General features: G+C 37.2%; 2 protein-coding genes across 12 annotated transcripts in view; both read left to right on the top strand.

The window, feature by feature from the left end:
* LOC117970945 (bromodomain-containing protein 9-like) overlaps positions 1–5,866 on the top strand; it is a 34,611-nt gene extending 28,745 nt beyond the window's left edge. For all 6 annotated transcript variants that reach the window (XM_034918751.2, XM_034918752.2, XM_033993807.3 and 3 more), the window contains 4 exons: positions 859–918; positions 1,119–1,230; positions 1,726–1,896; positions 3,620–5,866. In XM_034918751.2, the coding sequence (XP_034774642.2) occupies positions 859–918; positions 1,119–1,230; positions 1,726–1,896; positions 3,620–3,720 (444 nt within the window). In that variant the 3' untranslated portion in view covers positions 3,721–5,866. The remainder of the gene's footprint in view (positions 1–858; positions 919–1,118; positions 1,231–1,725; positions 1,897–3,619) is intronic.
* Positions 5,867–7,488: 1,622 nt separating this feature from the next.
* Positions 7,489–26,118, top strand: part of LOC117435325 (palmitoyltransferase ZDHHC11-like) — a 35,532-nt gene continuing 16,902 nt past the window's right edge. For 3 of the 6 annotated variants that reach the window (XM_034058396.3, XM_059012733.1, XM_034058393.3), the window contains exon 1: positions 23,412–23,661. In XM_034058396.3, the coding sequence (XP_033914287.3) occupies positions 23,515–23,661 (147 nt within the window). In that variant the 5' untranslated portion in view covers positions 23,412–23,514. Of the gene's footprint in view, positions 7,902–23,410; positions 23,662–24,708; positions 25,049–26,118 lie in introns of those variants that run through there. The other 3 variants (XM_034058397.3, XM_034058394.3, XM_034058395.3) reach the window with 3 other exon arrangements.

Raw genomic sequence — 26,118 nt, 5'->3', positions numbered from 1 at the left:
TGTCTCTGACTGGTCAGACCTGCTCCCACCCCCCTCAGTGACACACTCACACACAGCTGTCTTACAACTGTAGTCACACAAGCACCAAAACATACAGAGAACGCTAACAGATCTGAACAAGAATAACACAGTTTACAAACACGCATTATTTACAGAGTACTCCCATCCCCTTCCCCAGTCCATAATCAGGTCCATTCCCACATTGTCCCGAGCTTTTTGAAGCAATGTTTCATTATTTGCTGAGCACCAAGCATGCTTTAGCAAGCGCACAGCATCTAACAGAAACATTTTATTTACACTGAATTTTCATGCTGATGCTCATTGCTTTTCTCTTTCCAGCGATGCTTGCTTGCTGTTGCCATCTCTCAAGCTTTTTTACTAAAGTGCTGCTTTTTTATTGAAATATATGTGAATGGCACATAACAAGATCCTAACAGCTGAGTTTGCCCGAAATTAACACGGTATAAACAATTACTTTGTTCTTGAAATCAATGGGAATGGCAAACGCTATTTGTCCGACAAACGGCTGCCCGTAATAACCCTGTGCGGTGTAAGTGGTGGCGACTATACTTGGTTTCATTTCTTCTGTTACAGATGACAATGTTGAGTAAATGGGCATATTACACCTTAAAAATCATGGTTTCTAAAATCTGCTGTGATTTTATAAAACACTTTATAACCATCCTAGCAAGTGTACATGCAGTGCTGTAGCTTTAAATGAATTTGTTACTACTTCTGCATTTTGTACTTTATTACTGTATATGACACAACATGCTCTACTTGTGATTGTATAGGTATATAACATACCTGGAAGTTTTACACATTATACTTAACATTACATTCCTTTTTATATCACAGAGGAGAAACATCGCAATGAAACCCCCAGATGAGACAAAAACTAGCCTATGTGATATGCAGGTAAAATACTGTTTAAAGTTTGTATAGGGTGTAGCATTTTCAAAATGCCTGACATTTACATTTCTTCTGTTTATTCATAATTGTCTTTGCAACTCGTACATTGGTTTGATATGCATACCAAGTATTTAAGACAAATGTGTGTGATTTAAATAATTGTTCTGCTAAACCTGATGGATTTTTCTTTTTTTTTTTTAATCTAGGTTGGGGATGCAGCTGGCATGGCTGAAGACAGCAGTAACTCTGTACTGGATTTCATGTCCATGAAGTCCTATTCAGATATGTCCTTAGATATGTCAATGTTGCACACACTAGGTTAGTATTCCTTTTAAAAGTCACTATTACACATGTACTTTGCTGTCTTGAGAAACAGAACAATTGATCCAGTTTTGTGGTCATTACTTAGCTCTTCCTAAGTTCTTTAGAGTACCAATATCTGAATCTATAAACTTACTCACTGGCATGAGTGATTGATGGCTACATCTTGGGGACTGTTCTCTTAAATTAAATTACACTGACATTTGTCAAGTTATTCTACATATGATGTTGTGTTTTTTTTTTGTGGTAATGCCACCTGTAATGTAGTGTTTTCTTTGACTTACATACTTCATTGTTGTTTTGGTGTTTGATAGTGTTTGAAGATTGATAGTGTATTTCTGTCCAATTAAAATAAATAAATAAATAAAAAATATTGTTGCAATAATAAGCTTGTAGATCAGTGGTATTCAGCTTTAAGACATAAGTTTACATTGGGGATTATGTATGTTATGGAATCTCACATAATAGTAAATCAGATTTCCATATCCTTAGGCAAAACAGTAAAAAAAGAGCCAGACCACGAAGATGGCCATCTCCATTTTGATGAGGCGGCTAAGCTGCTACAAGACCTTCACGAGGCTCAGAATGACCGAGTAGGATCAAGACCCTCTTCCAACCTCAGTTCATTATCCAATGCCTCTGAACGGGATCAGCACCATCTAGGTAAAGGCTCAAAAAGAACAATTAAGCAAAGAATGACAGACAGTATAGAAGTCTAGATACTGTAGATGCCTTTGGAGTTAGATGTTGCAGGTATTGTATCCCAGGCATGGGTCATCTCAGCCTTGACCAGTTGGTGAAGTTTTAACCAGACCCTAAACATTTATTTCCACAGCCCATGGCAAAGCTTGCAGCTTCTTACTTTTGTCTGTGGTAGTTACCCAACTTAAATGAGGTTTAAATACAAATAATCTGGACCACTAGAAACTAGACACTTCTTTTAAATAAGATATGTGGGTGAGCCCCCATGCTACTAAGGGCCCTGCCCCCTAGTCTCCAGGAGGCCTCTGATCTAAATGATCTTTTATTTCTAAAGCCTAACGCTATTTTGCCTAGTGTTTTGGATGTTGCAACGGCGCTGAAACTATACCCATTACTGTGGCGAGTGCAGAAAAGTCCTTTTCAAAGCTGAAATTGATCAAAAACTACTTTAGAAGTTCCATGACCCAGGAGAGAATGACAGGACTGTCAACATTAAGCATAGCATATGAATGAGCTAGGCGATTAGATGTGAAAGCCTTAACAGAGGAGTTTGATCAAAAAAGGCGAGACAGCAATCTTGTTTCAGTAAAATAAGTTGCATTTTTCATGATACAAGAGGTTGCACCATTCTCCAGTCTCACAGCAGCAAGCAGGCACCATTTCTCCAGTTCTTCCGGTCAAACAGACGAGGACTACTTCACTGAGAACAATTCCAAGCAAAAAGGAGTAGTTGATTAAGATTAAAATTAATTAAAATAATTTAAGTAACTGTTATCATGTAAAAGTTAAAAATTAAGTTTTTTAAAATAAAATGAAACTTGCTCTGTGAGTGGCAGGTGGGGTGCTTAAATTGTAAATAAATAAAAAAAATAATTAAATAATAAAACCAAGGGCCTAATAAGTTTATCGGTGCATGGGAGGTGCCTCATTTTGAAATAAGGTGCTGCATGTTTTGCAGGGGGGCCCTGGCATTTTGTGTTACACCACTGGTTGTTACTAGTTACTACTAAAAAAGGATATACAGTATTCTGTGTAATTTCATATTTTCTTGCTAGTCAAAATTGTTGATTTTGATATGGGCCCCTACTGCCTTTGCCTAGAATTAAATTAATTCAAGCTACCATCTGTAGGCAATTTTTCCTACTCTGGGAGGATTCTCTTCAAATTTGTATTATGGAAAGCTCTTGTAATGTTTTAATATCTGTCATCATCCATAATATTGAATTCTAAAGTAAAACAATTTGGAAATAATAAGGAACTTTGGTCTGGAAGACAAGGGGGAAATATATTTTCCTAAACAGCTTTACCTATGAAAAAAGTTACATACAAAGGTGTCCGTCCATTTTTTTAAGTGATACCAAAAAGGCTTATTTGCCCACAATACAGGTAATAATATGAGTGCTGTGGGGGTGTTGGCATTTTCAAAAGAGAAAGTGGAAGGTAAAGTCTGGAATCTTCCTCTCTTTGTGGCATGTGAGGGTTCTGTACATTTATGTATGTCCTTCACATGATGTATAAGCAAATTAGCTTTGTGGCCATAGCCTAGACAGAAGACCTTTTTTTCCTGTTCAGTATAACTATATGAAAAAGCATAAATCTGACCATGTGTAAAGCCAAACAGTGCTTTTTAATCTGTTTTTTTCTTCTGTTTTTTATTTTAATTTTTAATTTTTATTTTTAACAGGGAGTCCTGCTCATCTAAGTGTTGGAGAACAAGCCGAAATGGTCCACGACCCTTACGAGTTTCTACAGTCTCCAGAACCTGGTTCCACTGCCAATAGCTGATTTAGTTTACTATTTAGTAAATGTCCACATACTTTTCTGTCCTCTTTTAGACAGATTATATATATATATATATATATATATATATATAATATAAAATCATGTGTATATATATTTCATGTGTATATTAAAGTGACTTGAGTAATAACTTCTGTATCTATTTAATTAGTAGGACATACATTAGCAAAGTGTTTTGTATTTGTTTTTAAATTATTTTGTATATTTTTAATTGTGACCGATGTATAAAGATTTGTATTTGTATTTATTTATTTTAAGTTCAAACTCAGTTCCAGAAGACTTTATTTTCAGTGTAGAAAGTTACATTTGACACCCCTTTTTAAGAAACAAGATTTAATCACAAAAAATATGGTACAATAATACATGAAGTAAGTTACTTAATCCTCTTCGTGCCAGGTGGCACATAGGACAGCAACAAGTGTTCTTCATCTCTGCTGGTTGTGAACGATTTTCTCAGCTGTGCCCCATGTCGGGTTTTCTGTTGTCAGCCTCCATGTTGTTTTCGACCTTCCTCTTTTCCTTTGTCCATCTGGTGTCCATCTCAATGCTGTCTTGGCAATGTCTTTGACATTTGTTCTCAGTATGTGGCCTAGCCAGAGCAGTCTGCGTCTCTTGATGATGGTTTTCATACTTTCTGCAAAGTACAGGCAGATCTTGGAGGAAAACCTGTTCCAGTCTGCCAGAGACCTGAGACTGGGGAGAAGATTTACCTTTCAGCAGGACAATGATCCTAAGCACAAAGCAAAAGCAACAATGGAGTGGCTCAGCAAGAAGAAAGTGAATGTCCTTGAGTAGCCTAGTCAAAGCCCAGACCTGAATCCTATAGAAAATCTGTGGCAAGATGAAGACTGCAGTCCACAGACGATCCCCAGCCAACTTGAAAGAGATGGAGCTATTCTGCCAAGAAGAATGGGCAAAAACTGCACCATCCCGCTGTGCTAAGTTGGTAGACACTTATCCAAAACAATGCATGGCTGTTATTGCTGCAAAAGGGGCTTGCACCAAGTATTGCCTCAAGGGGTGTGAAGACTTATGCAAGCAAGACTTTTTATTTTTTTATTTAATTTCTTTTTGAATATTTCTATAATTGTTCTTTCACGTTGAAAGTGTAGATGATGTTGTGTAGATCAGTGAAGTAAACTCCTACTTTAATGCATTTTGAATTGTATTTTTTAGGCAGTAGAATGATAATACTGTAACTTTAAATTCTCTTTTATTAATAAAATGAAATTGCCTAAATAAAACAAAATATTCAATGAGTAACAACATATCCTCCAAAATTGTAAATAATATAGTTTAAAAATAAATGTGATTATTGAAATAAAACAAAGCTACAATGTTAACAGGTCTACAGTCGGTAGCTATCGAACAGCACTGGTTATACTTCTAGTATCGTACTTTGCTTAATTCATGGGTTTGCAGCAATCCTGAATTTCTAAAAGAGTACTCTGTCGAAACTGATGGGTTTCATTTGTTGTATTGTTGTCGTCTGTAGCAGAAAAACTACTAGAGTGTATTTTGAAAAGTGAAAGTATGTTTAGCACGCAGGCGGTACAGCAGACTAGATGCACTTCTGTGATACTGGAACTCACTTTGACAGCAGAAACAAGTAAACCTCTTTATATCCAATGAACCGTCAAAGTTTTAAAAATATAAGTCCCATTCACAAGTCCTTCAGTTTGAGTGCTTTGCTACATAATGCGGTTCTGTGACTAATTTTATATTCATATGATGACTGCACTGATTCAGTCCTGGCATGCACTAATATGGTGCCGCAGGAAATGAATCACGGTATGCTGAGAGGGACAAGACAGGAGTGCGATTTAAAATAAGTTAAAAAATGTATATATATCTTCCAAAAAATGTATGCATTAATCGCAGAACTTAACTGTGATTTAATTGACAGCCCTTATAACAATGCATTATAAACAGGGGCTTAGGCCCTATCACCGAGCCATTGGCTCTTTAGACAAAAAATGTGTCTGGGGCCCTTTAAGTATTGTGCATGCAGGCCTTTTGTTAAGTAGGCTACTGTACATTTAATCTGCAGTATTAGAAAAAAAAAGTTATGTTTCTGTGTTTAATTGCTTCACAGCCATATTATTTGTGGTCAATAAACAAATAAGAATAATTGGTGTTTTTGTTTTTATTGTAAGGTCAAGGTGTTGTACAGTAGTTCAAAGTAACATTACAGTAAAATGTAAGGCTGTAGTTAATGCATATCCCATATGTTCGCATTAAAGTAAGTACAGTATTTACTGAAAGTACTCTTTAAGGTAATGTAGCATTTTACTCTGTCTAAATTGGAAAATAAATTCCTCAAAGACCCAAAACCTTATCTGGAGTGCTGCTCAAGACTGACAATGATTTCACATTTGTGGTAATCACTTAGAAACATCAAACAATGGTATGCATGGTAACAAATCCACATTTTAATAGGACAGTGTTGAGGGAAAATAGGGGATGCAAGCATTTGTGGAAATGAAAGGACTGTCTTTACCATATTATAAAAATGAATTGAAGTTTGTTAAAGTAAAGGGCTTGTAACCAGGAGGTCCCCAGTTCAAATCCCACCTCAGCCACTGACTCATTGTGTGACCCTGAGCAAGTCACTTAACCTCCTTGTGCTCCGTCTTTCGGGTGAGATGTAGTTGTAAGTGACTCTGCAGCTGATGCATAGTTCACACACCCTAGTTTCTGTAAGTCACCTTGGATAAAGGTGTCTGATAAATAAACAAATAATAATAATAAGGGACTCCAAAGCCCATGGTGGGATAGTAGGCACATACTTGGAGACTATCTATCCAATGTGAGGGAGTGAAGTAGTCAAATAAACGAAGACTAAGGTTAATAAAGAAACAACGCCTCCTGAAGAGATGGAAGCAATGTCAATGCACTGACATGACAGACCCTTTTGATGAAAAGGCCATCCAAATGTCCTCATCAAAATTTCAATAGGTTTGCATGACACACTAGATATCCAGTAATTGGTACCATTACAGTTCAACTGAGTTAGGAAATGGAAAATCTATACAGTATAATCTCCATTATCCAAACTCTCTGGTGTACATTAAGAGGTCTATGACCAGTTCTGGAGGTTAGAAAAAAACATGAACTTTTAAGTAAGTGTGTGTGTGTGTGTGTGTGTGTGTGTGTGTGTGTGTGTGTGTGTGTGTATAGCAACTTTAACAGTGACCGATAAATAACCTTTGTGCAATATCATTTTAGTTACTTCTCTCTCGTTGATTTTGTTCCCCTTTTTGTTGACAGGTCCACATTTTAGTACTATATTGGCATGTTTAAGTACGTGATTTTTTGCATAAAAGATTAATACTAGACTCTTGCTTGAAAGCATTGAACCCTTTATATGATTTAAAGTAGACCAATTTTGAAAAACTGTTTTGTAGTTGGTTTATGCCCTTTTAAATCAATTTATAATAATTGTTAAAATTGTTTGTGTATCAATATATGACACATTTCGTAAGTTACCATATTGAACGGAATTGGGTATTTAACACACTTTATTGTGCAAAGTATTCTAGCTATTTTAAATTAAGTTGGTAATACAGTATATTAAGTGACATGAATATGTTTTCTAAACAAACAAATATCATATGCAATAAAAACGTAAAAACACAATGGCAATCTCAATGTATAATACCAATATAGAATTGTATGTGCTAAACATTACAGGGCAGTTTAAATCTAGTTTGGGTACCGAGGTCACCTGGAAATACCTCAATTCCCAACATCCATGGAACAGAGTGAGCACTAGGACCCTGGTGGTGTCCTGTGCTTTGTTTCCATAGCTGCAAACATGAGGTGATCACTTTCAGAACTACTGTACAAACTGTTCGTTTAAACTAACTTACTTCTTTTTAGGAGCACTACAACCAAATGAAACTACGTTTTGTCGGGAATGGACAATGTACGACAACATTCTTTGATTTATTTTGGAGACAGTATGATATGCAGCTGCCAGATGGTCTTGGAGTTAGTATTGACCAGAGAAACTATGTATTTAATTAAAAGCAAAATTGTAAATTGATAAGTGTCTATAAACAACCACTTGATATACAGTACGAGTGGCCACATAATTACTGTTATAAATTCTCGCTGAAGTGAAGAAAGAAGACTCCGCCTTCAACTACAAACACTTAATTAAGGTAAGATTATTTAAGTGTTTTAAAGAGTTATCGTATGCAATTATAGTAAATAGCATATACATAAAGATGATAATTGTATGTATTACAAATTACAACTAAGAGCCTGTACACAGCGACATGATTCACCGTGATAAAGTTCCAAATTTCATCAAGTGGACTTAACGACGGTAAAATGTGATGGGTACCACATTATTTGGAACATATTAAAGGTCACATATGGACATTGTCGTGGATTCTTAAAATATTGGTATGTCTTTAATTGCAACGTATTTGTTGAGTTACTATGGTGTCAATAACAATTTTGTAAAAATCGTCTGTGGATGCTATTGCCAAACAGTGTAGACTTCTACTGATTTATATCTCTGTAGTGTCAGTGTAGTCTAAATGGTGGTAACTGTAAGTGGACAACCAATATTTAGTTATTCTTCCCTATTTTGCCTGCAGACTGTCACTGATCAATGGTATCCCAAAATAACGAACCCATTGTCTGACAGACCAGTTCTGAGAATTCTCAAAATATTTGAGTTCTGTGTTGCCTGATTTATTCCTGCTGGCATAACAACAGGAGATAGTGGAGGAGTACAGTACGGGTTGCTGCATGTAATATTTATATTACAATATATTCATTTGCAACTCTACAAGCAACAGATTTTAACAGGTAACATATTGTTTGTTTTCATCTGGTATCCAAGTGATGATAAGCCTTATACAATTGTAGGTGACTCAGCATGGCCAAATACTCTTTCTTAGGGTCTAAACTTGTTTGGAAAAATGGCCTGTCTGAAATTAGACAGAAGCACAAAAGTGAATACTGTAGCTATGTAGCCTGTGCAAAAGTGTGTAGAGGAGGAGGAGAAATAACCTAGAGACTGGCAAGTGATCTTGTACTGCTTATTTCTCAAAAGGTAACTCTGCCTAATAACTCTAGTTATTATTATGCACATAAGAATGGAACTCCAACCTATTATAATCTTGCAAGTTTTCAAACCTACAGTATTGATCCATATAATGTTTCCATCTGCACTGTGAAACCAGTCAGTAAAACTCAATCTCATTGCTTAAAGTATCAAACTGGCTGTTGCAACTTTCCATCTGCAGACTACAATCCAGTCTGCAACCGGCCATTACACAAAGGTCTAAGATCACCTGTTCTGTATCTGTGACATTTTTGTTTAATTGCCATCTATAAATTCATTCAACTACCTTCAATATTTAATTAGCTTTTAAATCACTTTTAATTCATTCCCTGTGGCAAAATATTCAACTAGCCTAATCCCATACAGAAGTGAATTTAACCACAGTAAAAATCTGAACCATAACTTCTGATGACTTCTGTTACTTATTTATTTTGTATATATATATATATATATATATATATATATATATATATATATATATATATATATATATAGTAACATAGTCGGCTCATTTGCCCTTTAGAACATAGACCCAGGCACAAGAATTGCACAATGAAGCACTTTCATGCACTTTTATTTTTACAAAACGAAATAAACACAACAAAGCAAAAACCTAGCTCAAACGTAGAGCCTAACTGCACTTGAAACTGTCCCTAACTATCAGACTGGACAGCTAAGCCGTTTACCAGTGACAAACACTTTACACAATACCTTTCTTTGTTTAAACAGCACTTCTCTTCATAAACCAGCTCCCTGGTGATCTCTCTCTAATGGAGCTGGGAGCTCTCTTTTATAGTATGTGGCTGTTCCCAATTGACACCAATTATCACATAAGAACATAAGAAAGTTTACAAACGAGAGGAGGCCATTCGGTCCATCTTGCTTGTTTAGTTGTTAGTAACTTATTGATCCCAGAATCTCATCAAGCAGCTTCTTGAAGGATCCCAGGGTGTCAGCTTCAACAACATTACTGGGGAGTTGGTTCCAGACCCTCACAATTCTCTGTGTAAAAAAGTGCCTCCTATTTTCTGTTCTGAATGCCCCTTTATCTAATCTCCATTTGTGACCCCTGGTCCTTGTTTCTTTTTTCACGTCAAAAAAGTCCCCTGGGTCGACATTGTCTATACTTTCTGGATTTTGAATGCTTGAATCAGATCACCGCGTAGTCTTCTTTGTTCAAGACTGAATAGATTCAGTTCTTTTAGTCTGTCTGCATACAACATGTCTTTTAAACCAGGGATAATTCTGGTCGCTCTTCTTTGCCCTCTTTCTAGGCAGCAATATCCTTTTTGTAACGAGGTGACCAGAACTGAACACAATATTCTAGATGAGGTCTTACTAATGCTTGTAAAGTTTTAACATTACTTCCCTTGATTTAAATTCAACACTTTTCACAATATATCCGAGTTGTGTTTGACGAAGTTTCTTTTTTTCCCTACTTTATTTTTTTCTTGGAAGTTTAGTTTAGCTTTCAAACTGCTTCTAACTGCTCTGTACTTTTCCACGACTGTACTTCTCCCACGCTGTCGCTTTTGTTTGTATCTGTTGTGCTGCTGGCTCCGCCCCTCCCCCGTGTCTCAGAACGGTGGCAAATTTGAATCAGCTGCTCTGAGCTTCAGCTTGTTATCTGAAAAAGACATGCAGCTGTTAGACTTTAACCCTTTGCAGTCCATTTATTAAGCGCGCGTCAGGCGCATCAGGTCCAATTTATTTTCACACACGCAGTTAATTTTAGACGCGCTGTTTAAAAGTATTTTTTTTTCAGTCAAACAGATTTAAAAGGCCCTGCATATCAACAAAGCACTCACTAGGCATCTCCAGCCCCGCCCCACCCTTTCGTTCGCTATCGCTTTCACATATGCTAATAAATAAATAATAATAATAATAATAGTCGAACATACCGATCGATCATCTCCTGATCACTCGTTTTATCACCAAATGCCTCAATAATGCAATCCAAGTAATTATTTTATTACTATAACATCTCAAAAAAGCTCTGCAAATGTCCGTGATAGTCTCTGTGCGCTGATACAGTACCATTCAGCTTGTTTACTTATGACCGCCCCGTTATCTGATACCAGGGCCATGTATGACTATTCATGAGATACGACTATTCATGTGTTTTTTTGATGATGTCGGACAGGGTCCGACAATGGACCGGATAGGAATAATTGCAATGTCGGACCAGGTCCGACAAAGGACCGCAAAGGGTTAAGCTGCAGTGTTTTCTGATTAAAGTAATTTCTCCTTACTGCTTCTAACTGCCTTGTACTTTTCCACAACTGTACTTCTCCCTCGATGTCGCTTTCACTCGTTTGGGAACAGCCACATTCTCACATGTTTTTTGGCAAGGACAGGAATTAACCCCGTCCCTGCCAACCACCACCAAAACACAAACACCACCGAGACTTTGTTTACTTGTTCTGCCACTGTCTATATATATATATATATAAAGATTGTGGCCCTTGAATAATTTGAGAGGGCCACTGATTAAACATATTTCCAGGTTTCTCATGGTCAATGGAAGTAGTAGAACCTCTATAATAGCCTTTCTTTATTATATCTGAACAGTGCAATTCTATATGACATTTAAGTATGTTGGCTTTCAGAGTGTACACTAAAAGGATAGTCAGAGATATGTGCTTTCCAGGCCCAATTGAATTAATAGTTTGGGGCAGTGTCTTCACTCACAGCGACATACAGAACTTGAGATTATATTAAATTATACAAAATTACAACCTTTTCTAACTAATCAGAATGGTCCATTTCAGTGGAATATGTCATAATTCACCAGTGCTACAAAATTCCCATACTCCCATGCAAGTCTGATCTGTTGAAGGGCCGAGCACATGGGTTTACCCGACTCAAACCGGTATTAGTAAAAGGTGTTTCATCGTGCCTGCCAGTCTTAGAAGTCTTAACATTTTCTTCAAAAAATGTAAAGATAGATTATACTAAATACTGTAATGTTTAGCTGATCCAGTTAAGCCAGTTTTGAATTGAAAAGTTTATAATATCGTGACAGGTTGACTGAGTCTAGCTATCAGGGATGTAGGCCTTATGCTAATACCATATGCAAATTCCAAAATGCAAATACACCTGACGCTTTGGTTTTGTGTTCAATAAAGAGAACAGCAGATATGTGTACGTTTGTTTTTAGAACATAAACAAGACATGTTGTTGTTTTGACTTTAGAGGAGGGTAAATGGGGCCCTTCTTTTAAATGAAATGCTTTGTGTTGGATATAAATAGGGAATGAATATGGATAACCATGTAAACCTTAAAACCTTGAAATAATTATTTCCATTTGCATGTCCTGTAAATAACCTACAAGGAAGTATTAACAAGTACAACTGTATTGTCAGTTGGTCAACCATGCATATTTCAGAATTTAAGATTAAGCACCTTACTACTGTATTGTACTAATTTAAAAACAGGCACAGATTCAGATCAGTTCACATCAACCGGCCAGATATCAATCCACACTTTCGACATTTGAGACTTTGTTATATGTATTTATTTTAAATAAATAACAGATAGCTGAGAGCGTTTATGTCCCACCCCTATCAATGATTGGCTAGGTGTGAAAAAGGCCAATCTTCTATTGGTTACAAAGAAACAACAGAAAAGGCTGCCAAGAAACTCTTAAGGCACAGACTAAACATCTTCAGGTCAATTGCAGCGTACCAGTGATTTAGTCCAGTGGTTCCCAACCTTTTTTGGGTATTGTACCCCCAAAACACTTTCACCTGCCTGAAGTACCCACTTATGCGTGTGTGACCGGTGTGATTCCTAGATTAGGTGTAAATTTGACTAAATTAGGTTTAATATCAATATTATTTGTCTGTCTGTCATTTACCTGTGAATAATGATAATGTATTACTATAATAATACTCATACTTTTATCAGTTTAATATTTGTATGACTTTTTCACATCTTCAAGAGTCCAGACCAGTTATACAAAAACAAAGATCAAATTTTATACACATAGTAGCAGCCTACTCTCAATATCACCCATATGTATAGACTTGCGTATGACACATGAGGACTCACCAATCAATGAGAAACTTGACCCTGTCTCTCACTCATAAGCTTTGTCAGTCTCGGGGACAGTGTGGCAACAGAAGTTATCAGGCTTTTCTCCAAGTTGAGTCTGTTCCTGTGCTTGGTCTTGATTATGGTCATAGATGAAAATGTCACTTCACATAAATATGTAGATCCAAATGGCAGCAGTTCATTCAGTGCATGTTTCCCCAAATCAGGATATTCCTTCTCCACATCACACCAGAACTGTGACAGTGTTGTCTCTGAGTACCTCATCTTCAAGCCACGGTCTGAGGACACATCCAGCAGATTTTCCTGCAGTCTGGTAGGAATGTTGTTGTTCGTACTTTCAGTCATGAAAGGATTACGCACCCAGTCAAGTTTGGCAGACTTGTTTTCAATGTCAGGGAAGTAGGAGTTGAACTCACTGTTAAGTTTGGATAAATGTGTGCTCACTAGTTGCACCATAGGTTTTCCAATCCAGATTGTGCTCTGAGAAAAAGCTGTCAATAATGTGAAACACATCCTCACCCATAGTGCTCCCCGTTAGCTTCTTGCAGAACAGAATGTGCTCATTATTTCCGAAATGTCTCTGTATCGCACAAACGCAATCAACTGGGCTTCCCCGTTGACATCGGTCGATTCATCCAACTGCAGAGCAAATGAACCAGAATGTTTTAACTTTTCCACCACTTGATCAACAATATCAACGCCCATGTCATCGATCCTTCGGCACACCGTGTTATTTGACAATGGTACAGTCTTCAGTGCATCAGCTGCTTTCTTATCAATCATTGTTTCTGCGAGAATAAAAGCAGCAGGCAAAATTAGCTCCTCAGCTATAGTAATCCGCTTTTTGGACTTAGCCACAAGTAGCGACACAGCATATGAGGCTTCCAATGCTTTGGTTGATACTGCAGTTGCTTTCTTTAATTTCTCTTGACTTCCCTTAAATTCCGACAGCTTTCTATGGAAAAACTCTGCTGTCTTACCCACACAGGAAAGATGTTTGGTACTGAGGTGCTGTTGTAAATGGGCTGGTTTTATGCTATTATTTGAGAGTACATCGCCGCAGAGGAAACACAGTGGCTGAGGCGGCTCTGTAGGTGTGGATGTGAAACCGAAGAGGACATACTGTTCATGAAATTGACGGTACTTTGACTTGTCAACTTTCTTTCTTTTCTCCACGTGTTCACTTGACCTGCCGCTAGCGTTGCTGCTGCTTGGAACAGTGCGTTTTTTCAGCCATTGATCCATAGCTAGTGTCTTTCTTCTACTCAAAGCTAGCTGCCTGTTACCTGAAATCATGAGTGACTCTGGCGCGCGGCCGCGGAGGAGCGAGCGAGGGTCAACTGGCGGGAAGTGGCCAGGGTGAATAAAAAATACACACCGAAACTAAAGTAAAAAATTGTCCTATAAATACAAAATAAACTAGAGATTTCACACCAGTGACCTCAGTAAATGTTTTCCTGCCTATTGAGATTGAAATAACTTGAACATATGAATTGTTTGGAAATATTTTTCCCAATTATTATTTTTTTTTTTGCACATTTTTGAAAATCTTCCCACGTACCCCCTGGGGACTGCCCACGTACCCCTAGGGGTACGCGTACCCCCGGTTGGGAAACACTGATTTAGTCCACATCAAGTGGACTAAAATGCGGACTAGAAAATCCTGCGAATCGGTACTAACTTAATCCTGATTGCAGCGTACTAAACAGATGATCCCGATAATTGGTTTAACAATACTGATCAGAACAAGTGGAACACGTTAGACCGATAATGGGGACCAACCTACAGCTCTGACTAAAGGTTTGTATCGCCCTATAGAATTAACACATTTTGCTTCATCAAGTCACATGAAACCTGCTACCACTTTGTAATTTTCCCATAAACTTAACAGAAAACTGACCAATTGAAAAATTTGACATTTTGAAATCTAACATGAAATACTTTTCTACTATTATGGCTCCCGGTAGACTTTTGCGATATCATTTTGTAGCTTCTTTTGATTACCTGATGTTAAATAAAAGATCTAAATTATGTTCATATCCTTTTTTTAAAATTGTCTCAATCCTAAAATTCTAGGTGGCGCAAAACATTTTACCATAGCTGTATAAACCCTTCTTTTACTAATCCGATATGTGGAATTCAGTGTCAGACAAATATATAAAGGGATGCCTGTACAAAAAGAAAGACACATTTTTATTACATCAAGTTAAACATATTTAAGTAAAAATAAATGTCATGTCTTTTTTGTGCACATTTCAAACTGGCAGATCATACTATAAGTTTAAGCTGCTGACCCTGCTGCATAGGCACAGAAAAGTTTAATTGCGTGATAATGGACCATTAGTAGTTTATAGTTAAAGCATATTAACTCAAATTGTATGGCGTTACATTGAAAACGGTATCAAAGGTACATGATTAAAAAGTTTATTTTAAATGTAGGGCCTGTATATATTGTGTGAGACTTTTATTCTCACTGATCTAACTGCCCAGGCGTAAGTATTGTACAGAATAAAGTTGTCATATGTACTAGTCATTTCAGAGGAAAAATGCAGCTGCAAAAGAATGTAAGCAGTGAATGCTTAGGACTAGCAAGCATAGACCCCATTCACACTTGCGATTTAAGGAGGCTCAAGGCTGCCTTTTTTCATATGTGAACTCTCCAAAAAAAGGAAAGGCATCTCAGGGCCGGCCTAGATTTAGGGCACTGTTTTGATGTGGCCCAGGGCCAGCCTTTACATACACATGAACGCAAAGCAGACTTAGGGCCGCCTTTTTGTATCACATGACCAATTTGATTATGTAGCTCAGTTGACACTCCCACGCGTGTGAAAGGTAAATAGAAAGGCGAATACTCTGCAAGCCAAGATGGCAGTGGAGCAATATTGAATGGTAATTATTTCTACATCTTACAACTTTAATTATAAAAATATTAAATAAAAAATCCAGTGGGTTAACGTTAAGGTTGTTTCTTTCACATAATACATGCACTGCAGTGCATTCGTGGTTAAGCTTAATTTGTCACAATTACCTTTTCTTCCTGTTATTTAGTAAGTAAGCGATTAAATATAAAAACTGCAGGATTGTGGATTTCAGTAATGCTGGCGACTTGGCATATTCAGCCACTGTTGTTTATTTTACACGGAACGATATACATAGCTACAGAAGAGTGTGTCTTTACATTAAAATGCTGACACCGTGAAACAATTTTTTTTTTTTTTTTTGGTTCCTGGGTAGTAAGTGTTATTTCCTAATTGCTTATGCCTCAAAAGTATAGAAAATGGCTATTATTCCCCACAAACTTTGCTTTTGTGACCAGGACAGTGATATTTTGAAATTTACCTATTTTCCAGAACATTCCAGATAGATTCAGTGCTGAGTAAACTTGGAGTAACTTCTAGAACTTTCTAGAACTTTCCAGTAATATAAATAGTAGTATAAATACAGGGGCCTTAAGCCCACCAGTTCAGTTTAGTTCCAGCTGCCTAAGTGGATACATATCTGCATTTTTCTGAGATGGCATCAAGGTCATAGGAGACTTCAAAATGGTGGCATTCCTGATGGGTCTCCAAGGCGGTTTTACCAAGTTTCCCTGCTATCTTTGCCTTTGGGACAGCAGGGACACCAAGGCGCACTACCACAGGCGGGACTGGCCACAGCGGACCGAGTTCTCTGTGGGGAGGAACAACGTCAAGTGGGAGCCACTGATAGACCCCCGGAAGGTGCTGATGTCACCACTGCACATCAAATTGGGCCTTATGAAACAATTTGTCAGAGCTCTAGATAAGGAGTCGGCAGCCTTCAAGTACCTTCAAGACTTCTTCCCTAAGCTGTCTGAGGCAAAGGTCAAAGCTGGTGTCTTCGTCGGACCACAGATAAAGAAGATCCTGGAGTGCAATGAATTCCCCAAGAAGCTCACTAGTAAGGAGAAAGCGGCTTGGAACAGCTTTGTCGCAGTGGTTCAGGGCTTCCTGGGCAATCACAAGGCCGAAAACTATGTGGAGCTGGTTGAGACTCTGGTGAAGAACTACGGCACAATGGGCTGTAGGATGTCCCTCAAAGTCCATATCCTTGATGCTCATCTTGATAAATTCAAGGAGAACATGGGAGCGTACTCGGAGGAGCAAGGCGAGCGCTTCCACCAGGATATACTGGACTTTGAACGCCGCTACCAAGGACAGTATAACGAGAACATGATGGGAGACTACATTTGGGGGCTGATTCGTGAAAGTGATTTACAGTATAATCGTAAATCTCGAAAAACTACTCACTTCTAAATCTTTTGTAGTCATTTTTTTATTACTTTAGTATAAATACATGTTAATTTGGATTCATATGTTGTTTTTTTCTGACTTTATGTGAACAAAAAGACACAAATTCGCCCGTTTTCTCATTGGAAATAGGTAAATTTCAAAATATCACTGTCCTGGTCACAAAAGCAAAGTTTGTGGGGAATAATAGCCATTTTCTATACTTTTGAGGCATAAGCAATTAGGAAATAACACTTACTACCCAGGAACAAAAATTGTGTTACATAGTGTAATTTCATTTAGCTGCTTGCTTTACACACATATGAAATACTGTTCTCATCCACAAATATTAAGATCATTAATGCACCATGTGAGGGTGAGACCCTTACTGTAATATTTCAATACCTGTTATTGTGATTATTATTGTTAATGTTATTCTACTGACGCTAGAGCAGTGGTTTATTATGTATCACGTGCATGCTGTTGAGTAAAGTGTATGTGATATGTGACGGTGTATTGCTGTATTTAGATTGGGGCGCTTCCCTTAATGAATTTATCTTCCAAGAGAAGGGGCAATGCTAATGTTCAGTCTTTACTGGTAATGGTTAGGGACTAGCGAATAATAATGACAATAATAATAATAATGAAGAAATAGTAGAATAGTTTAACAATCATGTATAAATGAGAAGAAGCTTGTGTAATATATGAATGTTCATTGTAAATGGATTGAATGTTAAACAATGTTACATTTTTTGTAAATTAGCAAATAAGTCTTACTGCTTTTTTAATACATGAACCTGACATTTTAAATGCATCATCAAAAAATAGTCGCTGAGGTACTGACTGATTAGAAAACTTTGTGTTGTGTAATTTCTACAATGATTGCTGAGTTTACTCAGGTCAAGCTTGTACTTGGGATGTTTTAAAAAAAAAAAAAAAAAAAACTTGCAATATTTAGCTTTGTACATTGTTTCTTTAAGTGTACGGTCATCATATCCTCTGGTAATAAATTTTGAGCTCATTTCTTCAGATTTCATTTCAAATTGTGATTCTGTGCTACAGTTCCTTCTTACCTGTAAGAACTGACCTTTCAGTATTTTTCTTATTAGTGAGCGACGATGTTGACTTTTTACCAGTAACGAATTCCGATGTGTTGGTTTATTGAATACAGTAGTTTGTAACTCTAAAAAATGTATTCTATCTAGATCAGATTCATATTTAAATTTTAAATGACTATTCGTGGAATCAATATAACCACAAAACAATCAAGTTGAGTCTTTGATCCCGACCATATTAATAAGACATCATCAATGTACCTAAGCCATAGAGAGATACACGGTGAAACGATGTTATCATTATTGTAGATTAATTTCTCCTCCCAAAATCCCATATACAGATTGGCAAAATTGGGAGCAAATGCTGCACCCATTGCGGTACCCATTATCTGGGAAAAATACTTTCAAACACAAAATACTTGGAATTAAAGCACAAATCAAGTAAATCTATAATTAATTGAGAGGATGGAATAACCTCAGTTATTATTATTTGTTTATTTAGCAGACACCTTTATCCAAGGCGTCTTACAGAGACTAGGGTGTGTGAACTATGCATCAGCTGCAGAGTCACTTACAATTACATCTCACCCGAAAGACGGAGCACAAGGAGGTTAAGTGACTTGCTCAGGGTCACACAATGAGTCAGTGGCTGAGGTGGGATTTGAACCGGGGACCTCCTGTTTACAAGCCCTTTTTTTTAATCACTGGACCACACAGTCTCACCCCCAGTGGGTCTGGAATTTACATAGAAAGTGACAGCATCATTGCCCCCTGTATGTGGGATGTTGGTGTACAAACTAGTGACATCAAGTGACACAAGAATATTATCTGGGAGCTCCCTGATTTCATTAATACGGTTAAGAACATCACATGTATCAGAAACAAAGGAAGGGAGTTTACAGACAAAGGGTTGTAAATAAAAGTCTATATACTTACATAGTGGTTCAATAACTGAACCTATACCTGCGACAATAGGTCTTCAGGAGGATTAGTGTAATATGACAATTGCATGATGTTGAATCAACAATATTGTTTAATAATATATATATAGCGGATTGTTAAGTATCTGGAATGTGACTTGAATGCATTGATTGCTAGATTACTATTTCTAGTAATCGGATAATGGTGTTAAATGACAGTGAGTACCGGGTGCATGTAATAGATCTAATGAGTCCTGCTTTCAATACGCTCTGATGAAGACAAGATGTCGAAATACGTCAGCTTACCTGTTTTTACCTTTTTTTAATGAATAAAGTATGAATAATTGAGAGACACGTTTGGGATTTGCCATAATTTCTCTTCATCTAAGAAGTGTTTCCTATATATGTATTTATGTTAAAGTTATGTGTGCAAAATAGAGTGTGACACAGGAATGAAACTTCAGTCCTGTCCCACCCTGTCCTGTCAAAAATGTTCCTGTCCCATCCCATCCCATGAAAGAGTAATCATTTCCAATCCTGTCCCGTCCTGTCCTGTCCACATTTTTCCCGTCCTGTCCCGTAACTTTTTATTTTTTTAAATTCCTGTCCCATCCTGTCCTGTCAAAAAAATCCTGTCCCAGGGGCTCCCGAGTGGCGCATCCAGTAAAAGCACTCGCTAGAGTGCAGGATGCGCTCTATAGCCTGGACGTCGCTGGTTCGAGTCCAGGCTATTCCACAGCCCACCGTGGACGGGAGCTCCCAGGGGGCGGCGCTCAATTGGCCGAGCGTCGTCCGGGAGGGAGGGTTAGGTCGGCCAAGGTGTCCTCGGCTCACCGCGCACCAGCGACCCCTGTAGTCTGGCTGGGCGCCTGTGGGCTTGCCTGTAAGCTGCCCAGAGCTGCGTTGTCCTCTGACGCTGTAGCTCTGAGGCGGCTGCACGGTGAGTCTGCAGAGTGTAAAGAAGCAGGCGGCTGATGGCACACGCTTCGGAGGACAGCGTGTGTTCATCTTTGCCCCTCCCGAGTCAGCGCAGGGGTGGTAGCAGTGAGCTGAGCCTAAAAATAATTGGGCATTTCAAATTGGGGAGAAAATAATAAAAAAAATAATAATAACTGGCAACGACTAAATTTAAAAAAATAAATAAATAAAAAATCCTGTCCCATCCCATCCCATGATAAACAGAGATCATATGGAGGTACAGATATTTTTTTACCCATTGCCGTTGACCTTAATAAGAGCCCCATGACCAGTGGAAGCAAAACAGCCCCATAACATCAAAGACTCTCAATAAAGGCATTTTTCTGGCAACCCTTCCAAATAGCCTATTGGCATGGAGGTGGCGTCTAATTCTTTTATTCTAATACAATTGCTCAGAGAAAAAGTTTTTTATTGGCACCCCTAAAGATTCTAATAAATAAAATCAAACAAAATTAAATCTACATTAACATTCTACTTCTTTAAGTTCATCTCAGTCTTAGGAACTGTATTGTGGACTTCCATGGCTTCCTGTCACTCTCTAGTGCAAAACTATGTATGTTCAATGAAAGTGTCATTCATACCAACTACATTTTTTTCACATTAAAAATGTGTTTGTTACACATAAATAAAATAAATTAATTTTGCAATATAAACCCTGTGTAGGAATCAAACCCAAAACTTCTGATGCAGCTTGCAATGCAGACACCCTAGCTTTCATGCTACAAAGTTTGTCCTTCCATTTTACAACATTTGCAAGTAGTATATCAGTAAAGTTACAGTTTTTAACAAGTAACGAGATGAACAAGATTTTGTAAATAATGATTATGTATTATCCTAATTGTATTGAAAGCTTTCATCTGATTTTGCAAACTATCATAATAAGCTTGATCTGTTCATTTAGTATATTGTAACATTTTCATGTTTATTAAGTACTACTCAGGGTAGGGTTGCCACCTTTTCCACAGACCAAACCCAGACATATTTCTCAGTCAGCCTTGGTCTATCAAAACTGCAGTATTCCTTACATAAAATATGCCTTTACCAATAACAGAATGCATTATGCTACATTTATTATTTTACTGAACTAATATGAAATCACAGACATATAATTTATAACATATTTAAAAGCACAATAATTGCAAACAGCATCCATCTACCTGTAATTTTAGGCAAAACTGAACAGAAATAGTTATGAATAGAAATAGTTATGCACATACCTTACATATTGTTCATGCTGTGTGCCTTTTTGCACAGCATAGTCCTTTTAGTACAGTCTCCTTAGCTGTACAGAGTAGTGGCAAAAAAAGTATCTTATGCAAGGCTCTCATTTCCTTCTGTATTTTGAACATTCCTCTTTTTGTGCATGAGAGGTAAAGGCTGGACGCTTTAGTTACACAGTGTTCAGAAATTAGGATTTAATACTTATGTTTTTGTGCACGTTGTACTGGGTTTACTTAAAGTGATTCCTGTTCAGGTGTTTATGAATGGGAATAATAAGAGACATGCACTTCTTTCTTGTTTGATGACCATGAAAAATAATTGCATTTTTTTAATTTTCAATTATACAAAGGTACACAATTTAAAGGTTTTTGATATCCCCCCCCCCCCCCCACCCACCCAAGGAGTGCTAATAGTGCCTAATGCAGCTGAACAGGTGGGCCTCAGGTAAAAAAAAGTTTGGGAACCCCTGCCCTAGTATATTTCCATGTTGACAAACCAAGTTAATTCTCATTGAAATTGGATGTCCTGTAATATACATATGCGAGGATAAAAGTGCCTGGGGTCTGAAAAATACGTTGGGAGAAAAAGGAGAAGGACATATTTACCTTACTTTGGCGGCCTTATTTCTCTTACTGTATGACAGGTATTGACTTTTTTTCTACATTTCACCTAAGAGTGTTGGGAACTACAAATTAAAAGTGAAATGGTGCTTTTGGCTGATTTACTTTTGCTGCGCCAATACCGTGAAAACATGTAAACTATCCTTAGTGTATAGAGAGTCTGGCAGTTCTCACGCTTCGCTGATAACTTGGCATGAGGAACTACCGTTCCTCTCAATAGGCAGTACAAGTCCGCAAACAAGGTAGGTTTGACCTACTAGAGTATAGTACTATACAAACATCTCATTTGAAGTCAGTAGAATATCAAAACTGCACTGTCCCACATAATCAAATACACTCACATGTAATTTACTGGCGTGTTCATTGCATTCTACTGACAGGTCATATTTGTGCTAGCATATTCAATGACTAGTGATGCTGAATGGATTTTGATTTTGAAAAAAGATAAATTGTCAATTTTGGAGCAGTTTGGAGCAGTTAAAATATCCTGGGGGTGTTTTATAAACAGGGATAAATGAAATTACTAAAAACAGGATTCACAAAGAATTGCCACAAAATACAGTTTGAACTCCTATGTTAAAACCACCTATAGGAGAGTGTAAATTAGTTTTTAGGGGGTTATGGGGAAAAAGTGCTTTGCAAAATACAGAAAAAGAGATTTAATCCTGTGAAGGGTACGCATAATGTTCAAGGGGAGACTACCTTGTGTTTCGTTAAAGATGCAGCCCACTGCCGCTGCAACTTAGTCTTTTGTTTAGAGCGATTCAGACAATAAGCAGGCACCAGAGGCTAATACATCACCAACTGGGCTGAATCTCTGCTTTAACCTCATTGTGCAAGATTTAATGCCGAGTGGCACAGAAACATAACCGCTAACTTAAAAAGACGCAAACAACTAGTACATTACCACAAACTATCTGAAACCAACACCATCCTCAGAAGCAGCCAAGCATATATACACGTATTCATGCAGCGTGTAAGACCGTATGCCCTTGTCGTAAAAATGATAATCTTTGAATATAACAGGAAATATACTTATTTATGAGCATTCTGGGAAACAAAATAGTGATACATAAGTCTTCCTTGGTTTTGTCTAAACGTAAAGAAAATAGGCTTTCATAATGCATGAACTCCACATGCTCTGTGAGAAATGAGTGTTTCTTCAGATTCGTTTATCATAACCAACATTCTAGATGACTCATCCATTTTCACAATGTCTGCTAAAGTGAACGTTTTTTCATTTCCGTAAGGGTTTTTGTAAAAAAAAAAAAAAAAAAAAAAAAAAAAATTATAGGTTATAGTACTACAGTTTTTTATTGGAATGTTTTAAACAAATGTGTGATTTGTACTATGTTGTATTAGGTGATCTGTTAGTGAAGCTGTAAGCTAGGCCCAGTTGGCCTTGGCCACATCCTTTTGTGGCTTTCTCTTTCCCCAACTCCAGTGCAACAGTTAATCGTGATGTTGAAAGAAAAGGAAGTTGCTGTTGGTTGTCTAGTAAAATGTAATTCTTGTGGGTGTTGAAGCACACGCTCTGTTAGGAGCTAATGCTGTTCTCAAAGATGTTTACCAGTAAACTGTAACATTTGGGAACCCAAAATGTCACACCAAAGATCATCCTCCTGCTTCGGTGTTTGTGGTGGACAGAATTATGCATTCTTGTATAAGAATGACTCGGAATGCTATCACGAACCTGTTACATTTCTGTACCACTATTTTCAGTGCTGCTGTGCCTTCTTGCAGTGGGTAAGTTAAGCAATATTGCTATTTAAAAACAAAAAAATGTACATCGTCAGTGACTGTTATTCTGTTTTATTTTTGGTAAATCTGTGCTATTAATACACAGTATTTGTGTACAGTAGTATATCTGGTAAACAAATTTATGATTTCGTAAATTTTTAGTTTAGAGGGTGCATGTTTATATGTGTTTGGTGCTTTTCGTTCTGTCGCTTAGACTAATGACCGTCATAAAACTAATTTGGTGTTCCTTAGAAGTCATAGGGCTCAAAGCTATTTACTCCAAAACAACAGTAGTATCTTTTTCACAAAGTAGGTCTAAGAACACACCAAAAATTTGATACAAGGGCTTGTGGGTAGTCAGGAAACTCTGTTTAACCTGTAACTGTTTTGTACTTTTAATTAATCAACTAAAATAATTATATTATTTTACTCAAATTGCGAAATGGAAAGTACCAAACAAGTACAGAATGAAACAGAAAAGAACAGACAGCTTCTTCAATCTTTGAGTAACGAGATATAATCAAATTGCGAAATGTGCTTTGAGCAAATGCACAGTTCCCGAAACGATTTTAAAGATCGTCAGCAAGTCATGCAGCAAGTCCATGCAGCAAGGTACCTTAAAATACATTTAGGAAAACTGTTGCACATTATATTGATTAAAACCATAGTTTGAATGCACTTTTGTTTAATTGTGCAACTAAAACATATTAGTTGGAGTAAGGACGTTAAAAGTATACTTGGTGGTAGACTCCCTTTGCTTAAGTAGCTTAAGTCAAGAACAGCTCAGAGGGAGTCTTTACCAATATATGCATCAATCTAAAAACTTTACACCTTGATTTTTGCCCTAAAAGTAGGCTAACTGTGATCTATTTTAATAATCTAAACAACAAAATTTAAATGGCATACTCCTGCAGCAAATTCATGTGGTCTTCCAACTTTTTAACATTACCACAAGCAAATGAGGTCCATGAAAAGTCAGGATCAGAATTTTTTGGGTGGTGGTATGGTAACTGGACCTCAAAACACAAAACAATGACCAAAATGTTTATTTTAAAAATATTATTTTATTTGAAAGTCTGTTTAAAAAGTTATTCGGAATTTATTTATAATTAGTATAATTTTATTTTACCACTAGAGGGAGTGCCGCAGCCATTCATTCACCTGTAACTTGGATACAGTCTGTTGATTAGACTGCAGTAACAAAGGATGTTAACATAATAAAAAGCTGTTGATTTTTACAAGCTGTACAAAGTCGTTCACAAGCTGGCTGCTGCCCTGTATGATAACAAACATGCAGAAACCACACTGTGATCCATGGCCAATGCCAAAGCAGTCTGTAACAATCCTGGGGATACAACTCAGTCTCAGAGACACGGCAACACTGGATCTGCAGGTATTTATCTGAAGATATTTAAGCGAGATCGATCCACTGTGGTGCTATGATGAGTTTAGTTATGTTTATTTTAAGTTAACAACTGTCTCATCATTCAAGGGGAAGTGATCACAGAAAATAAGGCAGGAATTAGTTGATACACTACTGTTTATGTCAATCAACATGTTAAAGGGTGAAGTATTGTTGATTCAACAAGACAAGTCTACATCGTTTAAGTTGTTCTGGAGTGATTTAGTACTAGTCTGTAGATTGGGTTTTGTTAGTCCTATCAACCAATCACAGGTTCTCACGCCAATGTGGCTACCAATCAGAATACATGGCAACCTACATCCAATCATATTGGTCCTACATGGCACAAGGTGTCTTCAGTTGAGTCAAAGCAAAGTGGAACTGGTTGTCTATAGTAGCATTATAAAAATGTATGTTTCAACTGCTGTGTTTGTGGGTTAAATATTTGAATTATTAACTTGCTGTTCTTTTTAGTATTGGTTTAAAAAGGTGGTCTTAAAGTGTTGTTTGCACAGTAAAGCTTTTTTTTTTATTTATAAGACATGGAATTTGATTAATAGTGTACATACTGAGGTACAGTACATAACTAACAGATGTTTGCCAGCAGCAAAAAACAGTGACAAAAATGCATGGATACCAGAAACGCATCTGCTGAAAGGTCAGTATTGATGGCTATAACGAAACAAAACCATTGACTTGTATATTTTCTGTTTGATACAAAATGGATTTAATGGATTTATTTGAGCAGTAACTTCACTGTTTGAGGACATTGTTACAGCTGTCCTTGGCCTGAATGAGCAGATACTGAGTTATTTTTAGATTTCAGTTAAGTTTACAAAGAGCTTTTTTTATTTTTTATTGTTTTAAGTTTTGTAGTATTCAGTTCTGACAAGTTGTCCGACTACACGTATTAACAAATATACTTATGTGTTCAGCAAGGGTGTGTATCTTTGGGTTCAATACAGTACATATCTTGACATTGCGATATGATAATAGGCGTAATTTACACGGGATGTGGGGGACATGTCCCCCTCACTTTTTCAATGATGGGGAAATATCCC

The sequence above is a fragment of the Acipenser ruthenus genome, chromosome 3, assembly GCF_902713425.1.
Source record: "Acipenser ruthenus chromosome 3, fAciRut3.2 maternal haplotype, whole genome shotgun sequence".
NCBI lineage: Eukaryota > Metazoa > Chordata > Actinopteri > Acipenseriformes > Acipenseridae > Acipenser > Acipenser ruthenus.
Note: the sequence above shows the minus strand (reverse complement) of the source record. Positions and strands in the feature narration are given on the sequence as shown.